We start from the raw sequence: 18451 nt of genomic DNA on the forward strand, positions 1-18451 counted from the left end.
GACAGTGTAAACATAACTGCTGGCCTGCCACCAGTAGCGTGGCTGTACAGATTTTAACTGCAAATTTGACCTGTCAAAATAAACCTTCCTTTTAAATATCTACAAGACACCCCGTAGAAGGCATTATGGCGCAGAGGGCATGGTATTTAAAAGTACAACCGGTACATGTTAAACATGCCCTTGCTGTGAAAATGCCCTAAAAGCTATTTTCACTGTAGCAAGGTTGGGTGTTCTATGGGAAAGCTTTGGGATACTATATCAAGATTATTAAACATCACCTTCACTTATGAAACCGCTACAAATTACATTTTTTGACTTTTTGGAATATTAAAAGCCCAATTCACTGGTGAAGTTTGATTTATTATTTATTTATTTATTTTTACATTTGTAGAGCGCTCTGTTACCCGGAGGTGTCCTGGCGCTAGCATAATTGAACCAGTGCAAGTGAGTAGCTAAGAGATTAATGAGTAAAGAGCCAGGTCTTGAGCTCTTTCCTAAAAGCCATCAGGTCCGAAGATTGTCTGAGGTGGAATGGCAGTTTGTTCCAAGCCTCCGCCGCCCCAAGGGCGAAGCTTCTGCCTCCCCAGCGTGCTCTTTTAACTCTGGGGACCATGACCAGTGCTAGTTCCCCAGATCTCAGGGTTCTTGCTGGTTTATGCCAACGGAAGAGCAATTTCATGTATCTAGGGCCCATATCATGTAGTGCCTTGAAGACCATGCATAGTGCTTTAAAAACAATTCTCTTGCGAATTGGCAACCAGTGAAGGTTTACCAAGTCCTGAGCTACCGATGCAAATTTGGGGGTATCTGTAATCAGGCGGGCCGCTGCATTTTGCAGTAACTGGAGTTTATTAAGAACGCTCTGCTGGGCATTTAACATCAGGCTGTTACAATAGTCCAGGCATGAAAGGACTAGACCAGTAACGACAGTTTTCCTGTGCTCCTTCTCCAAATACGGAAGAACTTTCCTGATGGTTTTGAGGATGTAGTGTATAGAGGAGGATAGTGCGTTAATCTGGGGTTTGAAGGACAAAGAGTCGTCCACCAGTATACCCAGATTTTTGACTTTTTCCACCGGGGAGGGGAGAGGTCCCATTTCATCTGGCCACCATCTCGGGGACCAGAAGTTGTCCCTGGCACCAAAGAGCAGCACTTCTGTCTTGGTGGAATGGAGTTTTAGACAGTTTTGAGCCATCCAGCAGCCCACCTCATGCATACATCCTCTAAACCTGTCTGCTGTACTGTCTGTGTTGCCGGGTAGTAGTGACACCACTAGCTGTGTGTCATCCGCATAGGCTGTGAGGTGAAAACCGAACGATCGGATCACCGGGGCAAGTGTCGCAACATAAACATTAAAAAGGGTGGGACTAAGTGAAGACCCCTGGGAAACTCCACAGGGCAACACAAACGGACGCGATTCAAAGTCTCCCAGGGCCACCGACTGAGTTCTGTTGGAGAGGAAGGCCTGTAAGATCTTTAGTGCCTTTCCCTGAATTCCACAGGCCCTCAACCGGTCCACCAACAGCTTGTGGTGGACCGTGTCGAAGGCCGCGGAAAGATCCAACAAAATCAGGGCCGCTCTGCCTCCTGCTTCCATCACCTGTCTGATGTCTTCCACTGATTTGATCAGTGCGGATTCCGTGCTATGTTCCGCACGAAAGCCGTGTTGGGAAGGATCAAGGTGTTCCCCTGTTTTTAAAAAGGTGCTTAATTGTGCATTTAAGTTGCCTTCCATGATTTTAGCGGGGAGGGGAAGTCGAGCAATCGGCCGATAGTTATTCATCTCGGTGATGTCTAGGTTGTTTTTTTTAGCAGGGGCAGGATGGAGGCTTGCTTCCATCTGGCGGGATATTCCCCTTTGTCCAACATCTTATTGAAGAGGGGGGTGAGTCCGGTTGCAATGATGTCAGGAGCTAATTTAGCTATTGCCGTAGGACATGGGTCGTGTGGGGAGCCCGATTTTATCTTCAATAGACGGCTCACCACTTCCTTTTCGGTGATGGGCTGGAAATGTAGAAGTTTTTCCAGAGTGTTGTCTGATTCCGGACCCTCCCTCGGAGGGGGTGTCCTGACCAGACCGTCTAGGGTAAAAAAGATGTTTTCTACTTTTTCTCGGAAGAAAGTGGCTAGATTTTCACAGAGTGAAAGACTGGGGGGAATTTCTATGGTTTTCGGGTTTGCCAGGGCTGAGACAGTTTGGAATAGTTCTTTTGGGGTGTTGCTGGCTTCATTAATCTGTTTTGTGAGAAAAGCCCTTTTTGCCTGCAGGATTTTTTCTTTGTAGAGTCTTTGCTCCGAGTTAAGAATTTGCTTGTCTGTTAGATAGTAATTCATTCGCCAGATTCTCTCCAGTTTTTTACACCGCACTTTATGCTCCCTGATTTGTTCCGAAAACCAGGGAGCGGTGGGATTTGCCCGAGTGGAGTAAGTGATTTTGGGAGGGGCCGGCTCGTTCTAGCCAGATTGTATAGGCCGTGGCTGCTTCCTCCACATTGTCAGCGAGGGTTGTCAGGGAATTTTTTTAATACGTCATCCAGCGTTTCCCCTTTGATATTGTTCCATTTTCTGACCTGTCTGGGGGCGTTTCTAGTGCTAGGTGGTTTCATGGGGGTGGTTAGAGAAACCGTGAAATAGACAGCTGAATGATCGGACCAGGGGACCGGCAGTACCAATGATACTTTCAGACTGGGATGATTAGAGAAAATCCCGTCTAGGGTGTGTCCTGCCTTGTGTGTCGGACCTGACACCCGTTAAATCAAATCAACCCCCAGCAATAGGTCGATCAGGTCACGGGTGTCTGTGTCTGAATCAGATTCAAGATGAAAGTTAAAACCGCCCAGAAGGGTGAAATCTTGGGCCGATGCTACAGCTTCAAGTGCCCTACACAGTGCTATTACAAATGGGGCTTTAGTACCTGGGGGTCTGTAAACAAGACAGCCACTAAGGGATTGATGATCGGAAAGGATGAAATTAAAAAGAAGTGACTCCTCGAGGCCAATGGGACCGGATTGAAAGGACCCTCTGATTGCTTTATGATAAATAATGGCTAGACCACCCCCTTTCCTCTTGTCACGGTTTTGGGTGTAACACACATAGTCCGGCGGGGTTGCCTTGACTATGTCAGGACCTGACGCTGCGTCAGTCCATGACTCGGTGATAAAAGCTATCTTTATGCCCGCGTCCAGAATTACCTCTGCTACCTCCGTGCTATGTTTGACTAATGACCTCGCGTTGAGGAGAAGGCAACTGACCGCTAGATCATCCTAAGTATTTTGGAAAGATGACATTTAGAAAGTCACCTGTGCCCTGCTTGAAGTCTCCAGAAGTTAAATCTGCATTTTATTATCTCCCTTCTTCCAGACAATTAGCATTTCAGTGGGTGTGAACTTCTTCCCAGGACAGTAACAAAAGGCCTTGGGTGTGGGGTGGTGTTCTTGTTCCTTTCACAGGATGGGACTGGGCCAAAGGACTTGAATAACTTATTTTTTTACGTATTTTTTTATTTTAGTGTTTTATAGAGCGCGAACTTTACCCGTGAGGGTATTGGAGCGCTTTACAAGATACAAAGGTGCACAAAGTCTAAAGTGCAGAATTATGCAGAACTATACAAAAGGATGGTGAGGGGCAGGGGTGTAGAGAACGTAGGGGAAAAAGGGGGATTAAAATGTATGATTGCATTCATAATTAAAGTCGGTAAAAACAAAGGCCCCACATATTCTCTGCGGGGAGAGTTGGTGATCTGGGGAAGAAGCGATAGAAAGAGGATGCCAGAACAATTTGTGATTCCACTGTCTCGCTGCTGTAAGCTTAGCTTTGTCCTATCAGCCCTCTGCCCCTGAGTTTATTGGGAGTACAGGGACTGCCTAAAATTGCATTTTCGTGGTGGATGTGGGATATTACTAGGGTTACCATAGTATACTCTCCCCTCACAACTCCAGGCCTCCAAGACCTAGTTTAGTGTGACTGAGGACTTCGGCTATCTTGAAAATGCCCGAAGTGGGTAGGAGTAGCCCTGGCAACTTTACCGTATTGGTGGGTCGCTCCCACCAACAAGCTTGTGCCAGGCATGAATGTCGCATCTCCAGTCACCCACTTTCAGAACACTGCTGGACCTGCAGGCTGAGACATGAGAAGGACATGCTTTCCCTCTTTTATTCGTGACAATGAAGTGGATTCCAAAGGTCAAAAGGTTGACCTATTAAAACTACAGGAACTCAACCTACAATAGGCCGTTTCCAGCGACTGCCAAGCTGACCTATGGCACCTTGACTGGATCCTCCTGTTGGCCGCAGCCTCCCACCCTGTGAGTCTCTAGGTGCCTCCCCTGAGGTCCTGGAGAGCTTTATAACTGTACTCTTGTTGAGGATTGGTACTTAAAGGACTGATATGAGACAGAAAAATGTATGACCAGGATGAACCTAGTTAGTGTATCCGACCATCCCTTCATCACAGTCAGCATCCGATTGGGCCTAGGTCCAATGACTATCATTGACATGTCATGCTTCTTGGGCCTGTTTCGAATTAAAACTTTAACATTCACATTTCTGGTTCCCATTATTGGATGTTTGGTGTTATTTTGTTTATTATACTTTAGTTTTTAGATTTTTATTGTTTTTCATGTCAACTTTAACACTCTTTTGTACTGCATAAATACTTTACACATTGTCTCCAAGTTAAGCCTGTCTGCATTGTTCCACAGCTACCATGGGGTTGATCTCGTGTTTTAGTGGCTGTAGTGGTTTACCCTGACAAAGATGATGGTTATTGCATAAGGTGGGCACATACTCCCTTAACCCCTCCAATGCTCGTGACGGAACCGTTCCGTCACGAGCCTCGGGTGGGCTGTGCTGGTGACGGAACGGTTCCGTCACGGCCCACTTGCCGCGCCTGCGTGGCGCGAATTCTGCGCCTGCGCTGACGTTCTAATGAGCGGGAGGGGCCGTGACGGAACCGTTCCGTCACAAGCACAGCTCACCCGAGGGCCGTGACTGAGCAGTTTCGTCACGAGTACGGCCACCCCCTTAGCGCTGCGTCGGAATAGCCGCCGCAGCGAAGGGGTTAACTAATAGCCCAATGCTTTATACAGTATGTAACTTTCAGGCTGCCGGAGTATAAAGCAATTCATTACTATCCTGGTGGATGGTGTTGAATTAATTTATATCAAAGGTGGCCAACCAAGGTTGTAGTTAGTTTGAGTTATCAATTCCATGTCATATGTGCCCTTTTCTGCAATATCTGCACCTGCCTTGTTTCACTAGACGTCAAAAAATAGAGCGTGTCTTGTGTGGAAGTGGGAGGAGCCTGTTTACTTGATGTGACCCAGGTTCAAAGGAAACGTGCTTCTAATTAAGAGTAGTGAAAAGACTTGCCACGGTGCCTATTTAATGTGTTGGTCTCTTTTTATTCCTAGTTTCCGTGTGCTGCTGCCTCTTCATCACATTCCTGTTCCTCTCTGAACTCACTGGATTTATCACTACAGAGATGTAAGTGTTTTTTTTGCTCCTTCTTTGGCACCGAGTCCTTGATCGAGATGGAGTAGCTTATAGGCACATTTCAATGTTTCCTCAGAGGCCTGTGCCTTTTTAAGGCCAGTAGGGTTACTGTGGCAAAATCAGTAACATGTATTCGTGTTTCAGCCCTAACTACCGTCTAGCGGCAAAGGAATTTGATATTTCGTTTTTCCTGTAGATTTGAAGTGAAACTTTTCATGAGTGGTATTCCCACTATTTGTTAGGCTTTGTGGTTCTATCAGCCGCTCCATACATTTGGGGTGTGTCGTTTTGTTCGAATTGGGGTTTTGCAGTTTGCCTTTCATGTCTTTCCTACAGATAGCTTTCAGCTGTTTGTTGGTGAAAGACCTTTAGTGGACCATACCAAAAATCAGTGGGCTTAGAGCCAGCCTATTGCTTACCATTGGTTCGCTTTCTTAGCTGTTCGCATTTTGTCCTGTCCCTTTACTCGCATTTCTTGTTTGTTTCTCCCCTGGAACATAGCTCTTTTCCCATTCTTGTTATTGGATGACTTGTATCCTTCCACTGCTCACATTTGGGAAACTAATGTTTTTTTTGTTCAGAATTCCATGTTAGTACATTTGATTTTCTAGCGCTCTCCCTGGTGCGCTGCTTACCCTCTCAAATATCGTCCTCCACATGTACTGTGTTGCTCCCTGCTGCCCCGACCCCCAGCTTGTCCATTACTACTGCCATCCCTCCTTCGCTTTGGTTTTGCTTTTTCAAAAATGTTTCTCTCCTTTCTCCTGCCTCAGCTACCTTCCTTGCTCCCCTGCCTTCTTGTAACCACCTACTCTCCTTTGTTTCCCCAACTTCATCTTGCTTTTTCACCCACTTCTGTTTCTCCCCCTCCCACCCGACCTCTCAGCATTCTCTTTTCCTGAAGTGTTCCTCCTTGGATTTCCCTTCTTAAGAGCTCTGCACCTGCCATTTGCTGCCCGGTAGTTCCTTTTCTCAAACACACTTTTTTGCACTGAAAACTTTTTTAGGTCTCTACTCTAGACCGTGCATGTGCGGTCTTGAAGAGACATGTTGTGTTCAATCTGTGGGCTTCCGATTTGCTCGCTCCATCGTCCGTCTCAAGTCCTTTATCCCGATTTGTCCGTGGCACGAGTGTCATGCCTCTTCCCTCCCCCAAAGTATGGACAAAGTACATATGTCCATCCACTGCTCACATTTTGGGCTCTGCTTTTCACCTTGTCTTGGAGCACGGCATACAAGTGCTTGTATTTTCACTCAATCAGTCTCCTGTGGTTTTTTTTTGTGGTTTTTTTCAATATGCAGTTTTATATAGCACAAACGCCACCTGAAGGTAAGGTATTGTTGGGGCATTTTCACTTTATACAAGGACACATTCATTATTGGAGTGCTTTCAGTTACTTTATAAAAAACACATTCATTTTTGTAGGGACAGGGAAATTAAGTGATTTTCCCAGAATCATAGGATGTTGGGCCGACGTCAAGACTCGTCCGGTTTTCTAGCTCAATAGTCTGCAGGTCTGCCCATAACACCCCATCCTCTCCTCCTGGTGCCTCAGGACACAGAGCGAGGAGGCGAGGACACTGTCAAGGGCTGGTGACCCTGTGTAGGCAGCACCCCCTAGTGGTAAACTCCTCTATTCTAGCAGCTCTGAAAACACCACCTGAAGACGTGCTCTTAACCCCGGCTGCATTTGCCCCAGCTGCAGAACCATTCTGTGCCGGAAGGGCCCAATGCCATGTCTGCTCATCTTGTTCTTTACGTGTTTTACGGGACAGCTAAGACTTGGTGGAAAGGATCGAAAGCAAAATAATTCTAACACAATTTTGTTTTCTAGTTTTTTTAATGATATTCCCATTTATAAAACCATATTGTGGGTGCGCTCACAATATGAGCGAGAACCATTTTGAATTTTTTTTTTTTAAGGACCTTAGAGGGCTATGGTACATGCTGCACTAACCTGCGTTTCTAGTGCAGTCCTCAGCAGGGCCAGACTGGGATCACAAAACAGCCCTGGCAATTAGGTCAGACGAGCTGGGGACTGGCGGGAACACTGCTGTTGCTCTTTTGTTACAAGGGGCCGATTTTTGCAGCCCAGCTGCAAAACCGGCCCCAGTTCTGCCAAGTGCCACGCGTCAGGCGTTAGACTAACGCATTTCAGTGTGGTGATCCACATCAGAGCACTGAACTGCATTGTCACGCATATCTGATGTCTCAGCTGTCATTAAAGCTTTGGAAGGTAATAAGTGTGTGTCAGCTACCAGCACTCTGCCTGTGGTTGCGTACGCTTCTCCCTCAGGCTTGGGGCACTCCAGTCTGACCTAAGCACCACTGACGACCACTGTGCTACAATGTATCTTAAATTTCGTGACGCATAGCCGCTCTTAGTCAGACAGCCTGGATAATGCCCAATAGAAACTACCGAGACAGCCTGGGTCCAGACTGTTTTATACAATTTGGCCATGGCGCCACTGAGAATTTGTGAGTACGGCCGGCGTGGCGGCTCAACCAGTGCTGTTATTGTGGTTATTTTATGGCCCGTGAAGCATTGAATTAATTATTGCTGAGCCCGGGCTCCGGGATAATTATGTGCAGTGGATGTCATCGGAGTGATGGCTGTCAGACCGTCACGCAAACCCTGACAGTGCACTCCGGTTGCATTGGCCTCCTGGACAGTCTCAGGACTCGCAGCAACAGGCATCCTGGGCAGCAGGCGGCATTGCAAACTACCCGAAATTGTTATTGATGATGGGGTGGTTTGCGGCCTGACCCTGGAAACCTGTTTCAGGAGAATCACCACAGTCACGCACCTGGCCGATTCGTACTGGTGTTCTGGCTTTTCTGCATTCGGAAAATCCTCGGCTCTAAGTTTTCCTTGTTCTTTTAATTGAAGAGTGATTGAGCCGGTGGCGAACAGCCACCATTAATCCTGGTATTGCAGTGCAGAAAGGGGCGCCTGGGGGCTTCCTGCAGTCTGCACCTGCAATCATGCAGCCTCTGGAGAAGGGTGCGCTAAAGGGGGCATGGATGTACCTGCTGTAATGCCATCACGGAGGGACATGGACAAAGTGGTTAGTGCCCTTCCATTTCTGGTGCTTTGCAGCCGTTCTAACATTTTCTTGGAGTTTCTCGATGCTCAAATAGGTGTAATTTCTGAAATGTATGTTTCCCTCATCTTCATTGCTTGATTTTGCTTGTGAGAACGTGTCACTCATAGTTGTTGAAATGTCACTCATAATTAGACTAAAATTATGAAAATGGCACACGTAGCAATCTGAAACCTTGACAGCTATGCGGCCCCTAGTAACAACAAGCATTGGCATAGCCAATAGGTCTCGCCTTTGGGACCTTGTAATTTAAAAAAGAAAAAAAAAAGTCTAAGACTTCACGTTTACAATTACTGCATCCTAAATACGAAGTAAATGTAAACGTGAAGTCTCATACTTCCATTTTTGTTTGTTTTTTACTTACAAGGTCCCAAAGGCGAGACCTATTTGCAATGTCAATGCTTGTTCTGTAATTCCTTCATGGGACAAAATCTGGATGGACTGCTTGGACAATGCGGCTAACAGACACCAACATCCAAGCAGAATATATGTACAGTTTGATGCCCTGGCAAAGGCTCTACAATCAGCTGGCAAAGGCCCTGCAGTCTACAACCCTTACAAAACGCACAACTCTACAGTAACAGAGGATACCCGCCTTAAGAGCAGCGTATCTACAAAGATGGTCTTAGCTCCCAGTCTTACTGACTGAGCTATTATTGCGCTCATCTGTATCACTGCCTCACGTGAAGCGGTGGCGGGGTGCGTCCGCCCCTTCCGCACTAATTTCACGTTGCAAGCACAAGCTCCAAATTAGTCATGTCATCCGTTTTACACTACGGCGCTAGATATACGCTATAATTAATGCAGCCCTCAGTTGTACTGCCACACGAGCAAATTCAATTAAAAGAAAGCTTGTGTCTGGCACATCACCACTCAGACGGCGAACAGAAGAGGAGGGCTGCACAAAAGGCCAGATTGTAAGACAGTTGCTTTTGTTTCATGTTATTATACGTAATGGATTAACAGTTAAGTGCATTTGTTTCCAATTATCCAAACTAGCACACAAACATGGCTCAAGCTGTGGGAATACAGTGTGTAAAACCCATCCTTAGAAGTTCGCCAGGGATTCTGCATCCTGATCACGAAGTGAGCATCCACATCACAAGTTGGTAACATAACTCAGCGAGTTAAACGCTCGCTGTTAAGATTTTTGCATCGTCTGCAGGTCACAGGGGTAGATTTCTGTCAAGGTGGACTTAGTCCTTTTTGCTTTCAAGGTCGACGAGTAGAATACGCACTAAACTGGAACACCTCTTGACAGTGCTGTGAGATGACGAAACTGGCAGCAAATGCCACATTGAGGTAAGCTGTTTTTGCAGCGGGTCCACAATATATTGCTGTACATGTGAAAATGCGTGTGCTGTAGTCAACTTACTGAATACGAGCCACTCGCTTGACGTCAAGTAAGACACAGGTTCCAAATTTCAGCAGCCTATTAAAAAAAAAAAGCGCTTTATTTTTGCGGAGCGTGTGAATGTGTTTTTAAAGCTATGTCGAAGCCTTAGGGTTTCAAAAATAGTTCTGTTAGGCTTGAGCTAGTGTTCGGAGCAGCTCAGTTCCTGGTGACGAGCATGGGGAAGCCCTCGTAGCTGGGACCAATCCCAGCGCGGCTCGGCAGTGATGTCTGGGGAATCCCTCGAGGCTGGACCAATACCAGTGCGGCTCGGTGATGACGTTTTTGGAATCTGCGTGCTACAATGCTAGGCGCGAGAGCCCCACACAGAGACATGTGTTTTGAATTATCACGCACGCATTTGTGCACAATAATTCAAAACACATGGCGCCCGTGCGGGTAACTGCAACCAATATGCCATGGGGGGGAGCAATGCGCCCGCCTTTGCCCAATTGTGTGCTGTCTTTGTAAAAAAAAGACGCACGCATAGGCCAATAGCCAGGGACAAAACAAAAACACATGCAGGAGCGTGTTCGAGCCTCTGGAGTGATTTCTGAAAGCCCTTGCATAAAGTCTTTGCCAGACCAGCGCAAGCGCTGTTACAGGCTCGACCTAAAAATCGACCCCACCTGTCCAAACCCAGGCCCCACCCTTCCAGCCCACCAGGGACATGCCTGGTGCCTGCTACAGCTAGTCCTGCCCTGGTTCTCATGCTCTGAACAGGCCGGCTCAACCTTTCACATTGCGCCTTACATATGAGCTGTGTGAATAGCAGCTAATAGAAGAAGCCAGGCCATGTCAGCAAGCAGTATATCTGTACACATTATTAATAATGAAGGCGCTATTCCTTTCAACACACCAGAGATTTTAGCAATAATGGGTCTAAATGTGCGCCAGTGTTACAGCGAGTAATGTTGCCCTACTGAAACATACTGATGGCGGATTCAGAGCCTTTGAAGTACTACACTTCATTAACATTAGAAATAAAGTTGGAAAGACAGTGCTGAGAGAGGGTGGACTGAAACTTCATGCAGGATGTCCTGCGAGATTCCAGCTTTGGAGAAAGATTACGCAGCTTTGTGAAGTGATCCAAATGTATTCAAATCGGTAGGGGAACAAGAATACTATTTGCCTTCACTTTAGAATAGTTAAAGTGGATTAGGACCAACATTCTGATAAAGATTTTCGCACTATGGTAGGATGAATTCATACTCGCCATGTCTGTTGTAGATAATATACTTCTATCCCTCACTGACCCCATCAATTTGCTGGAGGAGCTTAAGGGTTACCGGTGGATGTTGAGGTTTAAAATCAATCTAAGCAAGTCAGTTGAGTGAATATTTCTGCTTCAGAGAAGACCATCCAGGCCCTGGTGAGGTTGACTTCTCTCCGATGACCAGATTCTTTCATCATAAACCTGGAGATAGTCCTGGCCAGGCCATTACCAAGAACTAAGGAAATAAACCTAAAGCATTACAGAAGTTCAAATCTGAGAAGGAACAAACCACTCACCTGGATGGGGTGCATCTCATCCCTCGGAATGACAATACTACCCTTGTATGTTTGTCAGACACCAATGCCATACGTAAATAGAGGATGCATAGCTAAGAAGCACAGCATATTTACTCAATTTATTTCACAAGAATAAGCAATGTGCAATGCTCGGTGATGCCAAGAAATCCTGGCTGGGTGCCCCGAACTTAAATATTACTAGGCTGACTTAGTGAGTGGAACAGGTAGAGACAGCGAAGGAGTGGTATATGATTGACCATATGTATAGTTTGGGGGAAATGTATACTTTCAGGGCCCAAAATGCCTCCTTTAGCAGTCTCCACTTAACATTTACTGCATTACAGGGTCTACCCTGAGAATTTGGGACAGCATAGGCCTTTGGAAAGGCCTAACATATCCCTTCTGTCTCATGCCACTGTGTGGAAACACCGCGCTTCACTAGAGAAACATTTTAAGGCATGGAGAGAAGGGGGCTGTAAAATATTGTGGAACCTTCTCAGCAGGCGGAAGGTCGGATGTTTTGAACAGGCCAGAGAAGACTTCAACCTATCAGAGTTTTTTATTTATTCTGGCATTAAGTTCAACATTCTATGGTTTTTTAAAAACAAATTGTCAACAATAGCTCTTATACCCTTTGAGAAGCTCCTCTATGGCTAGGGAATTTCCCTAATGCATTTATCGACTCTTAAATAGGGAAACCGCCTTTACAATGAAGTAAATACATTGCATGCTGTTGCCTCGCATTTTTTAGCACGCACATTTTTACAGCGAAAATGCCTTTACAATGCATGCTAATACCATGCATGTAAGGTAAGTTGGGGAGGGTGGGTGGGGGTCTCTTTTTCCCCCCCCCCCCCCCCCCCCCCCATCAAATATATTTTTTCAATCTAAAAACAATGTGTGGTGTTGGCATGCGATGTAAAGCATATTCGCAGTAAAAACATGTGCGCTAAAAAATGCGAGGCAAAGGCATGCAATGTATTTACCAGCGTTGTAGCATCATACAACCCTTAAATACACCTGAGGCAGATGGGGGGGAAATACCTATTTCCGAGAGAGTGGGTGTCACAGTGGGCAGCATTCTCACAAGAGGGAGCAACTTTGTGGGGCAAGGAGGCTCTTTTTAAGCTTCTACACTGGTGGTATTATACTTTGGCAACGGGGTCCCTTATAGGACACCCAGAGTTTATTCATGCTGGCGAATTTGAGAGCAAAAACTCCAGAGAACTGCAGTGCCCCAGAACACGAGCGTTACACACCATGGTGGACGCTAAAATATATCACCACTATAAGGTGAAAAATGATCTGTGTCTTTCTAGTCTGGCATAGAAGGAAGCTACAGTGTAAGAGGGTGCTAAATGCTGGGAAAAGACTTACGAAGGAGCAGGTAGCAGGTTAGTCTTGGTGGGGATGCGCCTGGAGCAACGGGTGGGTCCTAGGGCAGAGTGGCAGTGGTGGGGGCGGGGTCGAGTTCAGTGTGCAAGGGTGCCCAAAGTTGGTGAGGAAAATCGTAGGTTTCAAAATGTGGATAAAAATGCATGTAAACTTAAAATAAATAAATTGAAATAGCAGTCAAATTGTGTTGTGCATGCATGCATGGTGACACGTTGTCGTAATGTGCCACTCAAAGCATCATGGTGTGAACGCACATGTCATGACGCATATACTCACAAGCCATTGTGTGAAGGTTTTTTTGTTGTTGTTGTTTTTTTGTTTGGGGGGGCAGATGCTGAGCAGCATCCTAAAGGCATTTTTTGCCGATGCTGAACAGCATGGCAAAAACATTAGCACCAGTCTGTCAAAAAGGTGCAAGCCATTGCCTTTGCCAGTCCTTGCTTTATTTTATACCTGCAATTTTAAATACGCACATGAATACAGCTATAGAAATTGTCAGTGTCCCTTATAGTACTCCTTTCATCTTCCTCAATCTAGGTTAAATGTAGATAAATGTTATGTCTAACATCTGGTAAAGAAGACTTTCAATCTTGACTTTCCTCTAAGCAGACTTTAGGGTAGCATTCGCCCTACTGTCTACTCTACTGGATGTAGTACTGTAATGGAATGATTATGCACTCGTGCCCATTGCTGAGATATACCCAGCAGGAAACCTCTAAAGGTATCTTTTTTTTGTGGTGGCCTATCAATTTAAACAGTAAATATTAATTGTTATCTATGAGTTCGAGAAGATTGATGGTGCTGCTGCGGTTTTGTTAAAATTAAAATTCAGAGGACTCTGAATACAATGTTGTTCCTTGTTCTGAAAGTAGGATTCCCTATTCGTCCCAGGGAATGCCGAGTCATTCAAGTCAACAGAGGAAGGCACTTCTCAAAGCCATTGGGGGTGCAGCCAAAGCTCGTAATGCTCCATTTTTGTTTATCCTTTTCCCTTCCAGCATCAATAACTCAAACTCTGTCTTGTCTCTTACTTTTCGGCCTGTAACTTACTTCATGATGGTCATTGGTAACATTACAGACCATCGCACATGTTAATCTAGCATTTTGCGGCTCACGTCTTTTGGGGTAGTGAAAGCTCTTAAGACATGCTTGAAGCTGTTGTATTTGCCCATTGCAGTAATTTGAATATATTTTGTACTTTTTAGCTACTTTGAAACTTGTACGTACTTTGGATATATGAGTATGTGTTTCTTGCATCTATGAATGTTTGTTCTACTATTGATTGCCAGGACATTGCTGCTGCTTGTGCCGATGTGCATGTACCATAAAAGATGTTTGTCTTCTTCCACTACCCAAAGAGCCATTTTGGCAGTATTTTCCATTTTTATGCAGAAATCTTTCCAGGCTGATTTGGCTGAGACCCTGACATAGTGCTTGGTAATCTCAGACCAACCCATGGGCGTAGTAAACTGACAAACCACCTTTCAGGCGGTCTCCGTTCTTTCTATGTTGACTATTCTATGGTTCAATGAGCTCCAACTACCCCTGGAGGGGTTGATAAGTTGTTAACTTGAATTCATCCACTCCAGCTGAGAGCCGATGGGCAGGCGGGATTTATCTTCCAGGTGCTACATGCAATGGAACACAGAAGAACTTTGAAAGTCTGTCCCCTCTCGTGAAATTTAGCTTTCTTTGTCCCCACTTTGTCTATCCCACGGTTGGTTGGGTTTTGTTTTTGAAGGGCGCTGGGACAGAATCGGAGTCCTGGGTGTTCTTCTTCATTCACATTGGCTTGAATGAAACTGAAAAGGGACTATTCCTGTAAATGTCCTTTTATTTCAGCATGTGAACAAACCTGGTGTCCAGGGCGTGTGCTTCTGCCTGTGTCCAGTTGGAAGCACTTCAGAATGCCAGACTGCCGCTTGTACCATACAGGCCGGGTTCTCTCTTTCATGTGCCCCTGGTTTTCTGAAGAAGAGTAGGCAGGGGAATTTATCAAGTGTGGCCTCAAAACTCATTTTACATGGTTCACCAAGCAGTCAACCACAGGCAGTGAGTTTTGGACAATGCCAACCTTTGCTGGCTGGATACAGATCCGCTTCCTGGTACTGACTGGCTCTGATCTGGTCAAACCCATAGAGTTGTGCAGATCACGTCATCTTCTGTACTCCTTTTGAGACCTGACTGCCACGTGAACGTTGCCTGCAGTTGCGTTAGGCACCATTGTACTGCAGTCGCGCCACTGTAGTCTCATTGTCTTTCAATTCAATGGAGCTTTGTCAAGTGTCTGAACATAGCGTCCTTCATAGTGCCTACTTTCTCTCACTTACTCGTTCCGTGAGTGAAAGACCATTCCTCGAGCTTTTACACACAAACTATGCTTTTTAACTTGATTCTGCAGTAAACAGTTAATTAAAAATGTGAACTCTAGCAATCCAAACCACTGAACCAACAGAAAGGCCTTCTGAGAAATAGAGGGAAAAGTGGCCTGACTCTTTGATACATATTCTGAAACTTGGCCTTCTTCCCAGGGACACCTCACCAACGCCAATTGTTTCCAATCTGCGCAAACAAAGCAAAGTTATGTGTACATTCCTGCCTGCAAAGGTCATTCCCCCTTGCCTCACTGCAGTCACTCCACTGCAATCTGACTGTGAGTCAAGGCACACTCACCTGCTGCCTTTGTTGTGAGTAATTCCCACACAACCGCACGGACGTGGAGCTACATTTAAGTTTGTGCTGGTGGTTGTAGTGATGCTCAGAGCTGTTTCGCAAATTCATCAGACGAATTTAATACACCCCCTTTTTCTTTTATTCTTACTTTGTTTTGCATTAGTCCTTTTCCTTTACTGCTAGCGCCTCTGCCATGTAAAGATAGAAATAAGGAGAGCAACACAGCCTTCTATCATACACCCATCCCAGAGTGTGTTAATGTTAACCTACAGCTTCCTGATGAGTCCTTCGTCTGGTTTTACTTTGTAAGGTACTTTTTTGTCAATTTTAAAGTCTAATTTGTTTCTCTTTCTTGGTGCATTTCTTGTGTTTATCTCCTTGTTTTAGACCAATAGTGCTTGTTTCCCTTATGTCACTTTCTTAGCGTTTTACGTATTTTTCCAAGCTCCCTTCTCGTTTCTCTGTATTAATAATTGCCCCTAACTTTTGGACAATGTGCCTCCTCAATGTGTTTATTTATAAAGTTTTATATAGCGCAAACTTGATCCCGAAGGATATCAGAGCGCGTGTTCTAACCAGTACCGTCTTGAAGCTTCACTTGAGCTTTGTGCTCCTTCAATTATGGCTTTCACTTTTTACGCTAGCTTCTTCAGTGCATTTTGGTCAATTATGTCTACGTTTTGTGGTCCCTACTGTTACGTTTTGCCATTCCTCATGTCCAAAAAATCCTCACGCTTCCTGCTATAGACCCCTCAATTTTCCCGTTTCTTTTTTTTTTTTTCCCTGCTAAAGGTTCAGTTTGTATGATGGGAAGTTGATGGGGTGCGTTTTTCTTTATTTTTTTCAGATGAAATTTCCTTATGACTCTGTGCCAGGACCAGTCAATAGCATACTTCAAATTTTTTTTTCTTATTAACCTAACATGTTGGTGCAATCTTTGGACTTTGCAAACATCACATTCTGTCTTACTACTCAACCATGAGGATATAGGTAACCAGAACGTACCATTTTCTTGTATGTACATTGCATGTGCCGCCTGCAATAATCACTTCACTTAAGCACTCGGATCCCTGGGTGGGATCTGTATATACCCTTCCATATTATATGTTTAGAGATGATGCTTAAATAGAAGATTAATTTTCGTTCTCAATGTCATAGTATATATTCTCACTTTGTCTTAAATCAATACTTAGCAATATGAGGGTTGAGTTTACTTCAGTTTCATGTGTGATTACTTTATCATTTTACTTCCACTCATCCCAAAAATACGTTTGAAGCTCAACCACGTACGAGCATTTGCCCATCATCTGCACTTTGAGCACCATTTTTCTTACGTAGGGACTCTTGTGACTTTCCCTGGTTAGCGAGCTTGTATGGAGTCCAATATGCCCTGTGTGGCATGAATAGATGGTTAAGTGCAGCAGGTTTGATAATGGAGTATAAACCGTAGTGGCTGGTGTGTGGTTTGGGTGGAGGGGGGGACAGACATAAACATTTTTTTAAAAGCACTTACCTGCATCGTGCCCCTCTCTTCTGCAGGCACAGACTCCCAGAATGCACTGCAGCCAATCCTGACGCTGCTTTCATTCTGGTGAAAGCAGCGTCAGAATTGGCCTGGGTGCTGATGATTGCCCCAGTATTGGAACTTTCATAAATTCCCATGCTTTGTATCATTCCCAGTCGTCGGAATGGGAGCCTCGGTAGTATAATAACCATAGAAACAAAAGAGGAAAATAGGCCTAGGCCTCATCTCATTTTGTATCCTATCACCCTCTTTTTGTAAAAGAGACCAAACTTTTGCCAGGACCAATCGGAGCAGCCTCACCCCATAGAACCTTCCTGAGAGAGCTCAGAGCCTCAGATTTTTCTACCGCACGTTGTGCTAGGTAGTCTCCACTGAGCTCTGCTCAGTTTTCTCAATCTTTATTGTTATTTCTTCAAGTTTTCTACTGCTATCAAGATATGTCTGACAAGGAGAAGAAGGCCTTATTCAGGTCCTGTGCCTCTTGTGGGGGAAAAAACTACTTTTTGTGGAAGATAAGCATGAAAACTGTATTTATTGCTTATACCCTGACCACAAGGCCACAGACTGCAAAATTTGTAGAACCTTCTCTACCAAGACTCTTTGTGACAGAGAGGGTCAGCTGTTGACCTGGCTTCAAAAGATGAAGACTCGGAAGGAGGTGCTCTCATCGGATGAAGAGGATTCCACATCTTTTGCGTCCTCTCACAGATCCAGGAAGAGGGGTAGGTCTCCCCCTGGTTCTTCTGCAGCTGAGCCCCCTCTTAAGGCCCCTCATAAGATCTCTGAGAGGGCTGGTCCCCTTTTATCTCCTCACGGAAATAAAAAGGAGAGGCAGGGACAGGCTGCTGGATTGGTTACAGCCTCAAAGGACAAAAAGGAGGTTACTATCACTTCTCCTCCGTCCAAAAAGGAAAAGTCCGGTGACTAACACTCTTCTGTCACTCCAGGAACCGGGCTGGAGAAAAAACAGCGTCCGTCGACGACGAAAACACCAGGTACGTCGAAGACGTTTGCCTCTGTGAAAATTCCCGCTGTTTCCTTGGCTCCGTCGACGGGCTCGTCGTCGGTAGTGATCTCCACGTCGACGACTTCGTCATCATTCAAGGTTCCAGGTTCGTCGACGATCGCATCTTCCACGTCGACGACGATGAGCTCCGGTAAGGTGCTGTCGACGGCCTCGTCGACGACAAAAACTACGTCGACGACAACTTCGACGTCGACGCTGATGGTGATGACGATGAGTTCGTCTACGAAGTCGTCGACTATCATTCCGTCGACGACCAAGATTGCGTCGACGAAGGCTGCTGTACCGTCGACGTTTCCAACGGCAATACCGTCGACGACCACTGCACCGTC

The 18451-nt window shown here is 45.5% G+C and overlaps 1 protein-coding gene across 1 annotated transcript in view; it reads left to right on the top strand.

Moving 5' to 3' along the window:
- ERGIC1 (endoplasmic reticulum-golgi intermediate compartment 1) overlaps window positions 1–18451 on the top strand; it is a 264315-nt gene that overhangs the window by 122842 nt on the left and 123022 nt on the right. The window contains exon 3 of the mRNA XM_078653011.1: window positions 5411–5483. Coding sequence (XP_078509137.1) covers window positions 5411–5483 — 73 coding nt within the window. The remainder of the gene's footprint in view (window positions 1–5410; window positions 5484–18451) is intronic.

This window comes from Lissotriton helveticus, chromosome 7 (genome assembly GCF_964261635.1).
Source record: "Lissotriton helveticus chromosome 7, aLisHel1.1, whole genome shotgun sequence".
NCBI classification, from domain to species: domain Eukaryota; kingdom Metazoa; phylum Chordata; class Amphibia; order Caudata; family Salamandridae; genus Lissotriton; species Lissotriton helveticus.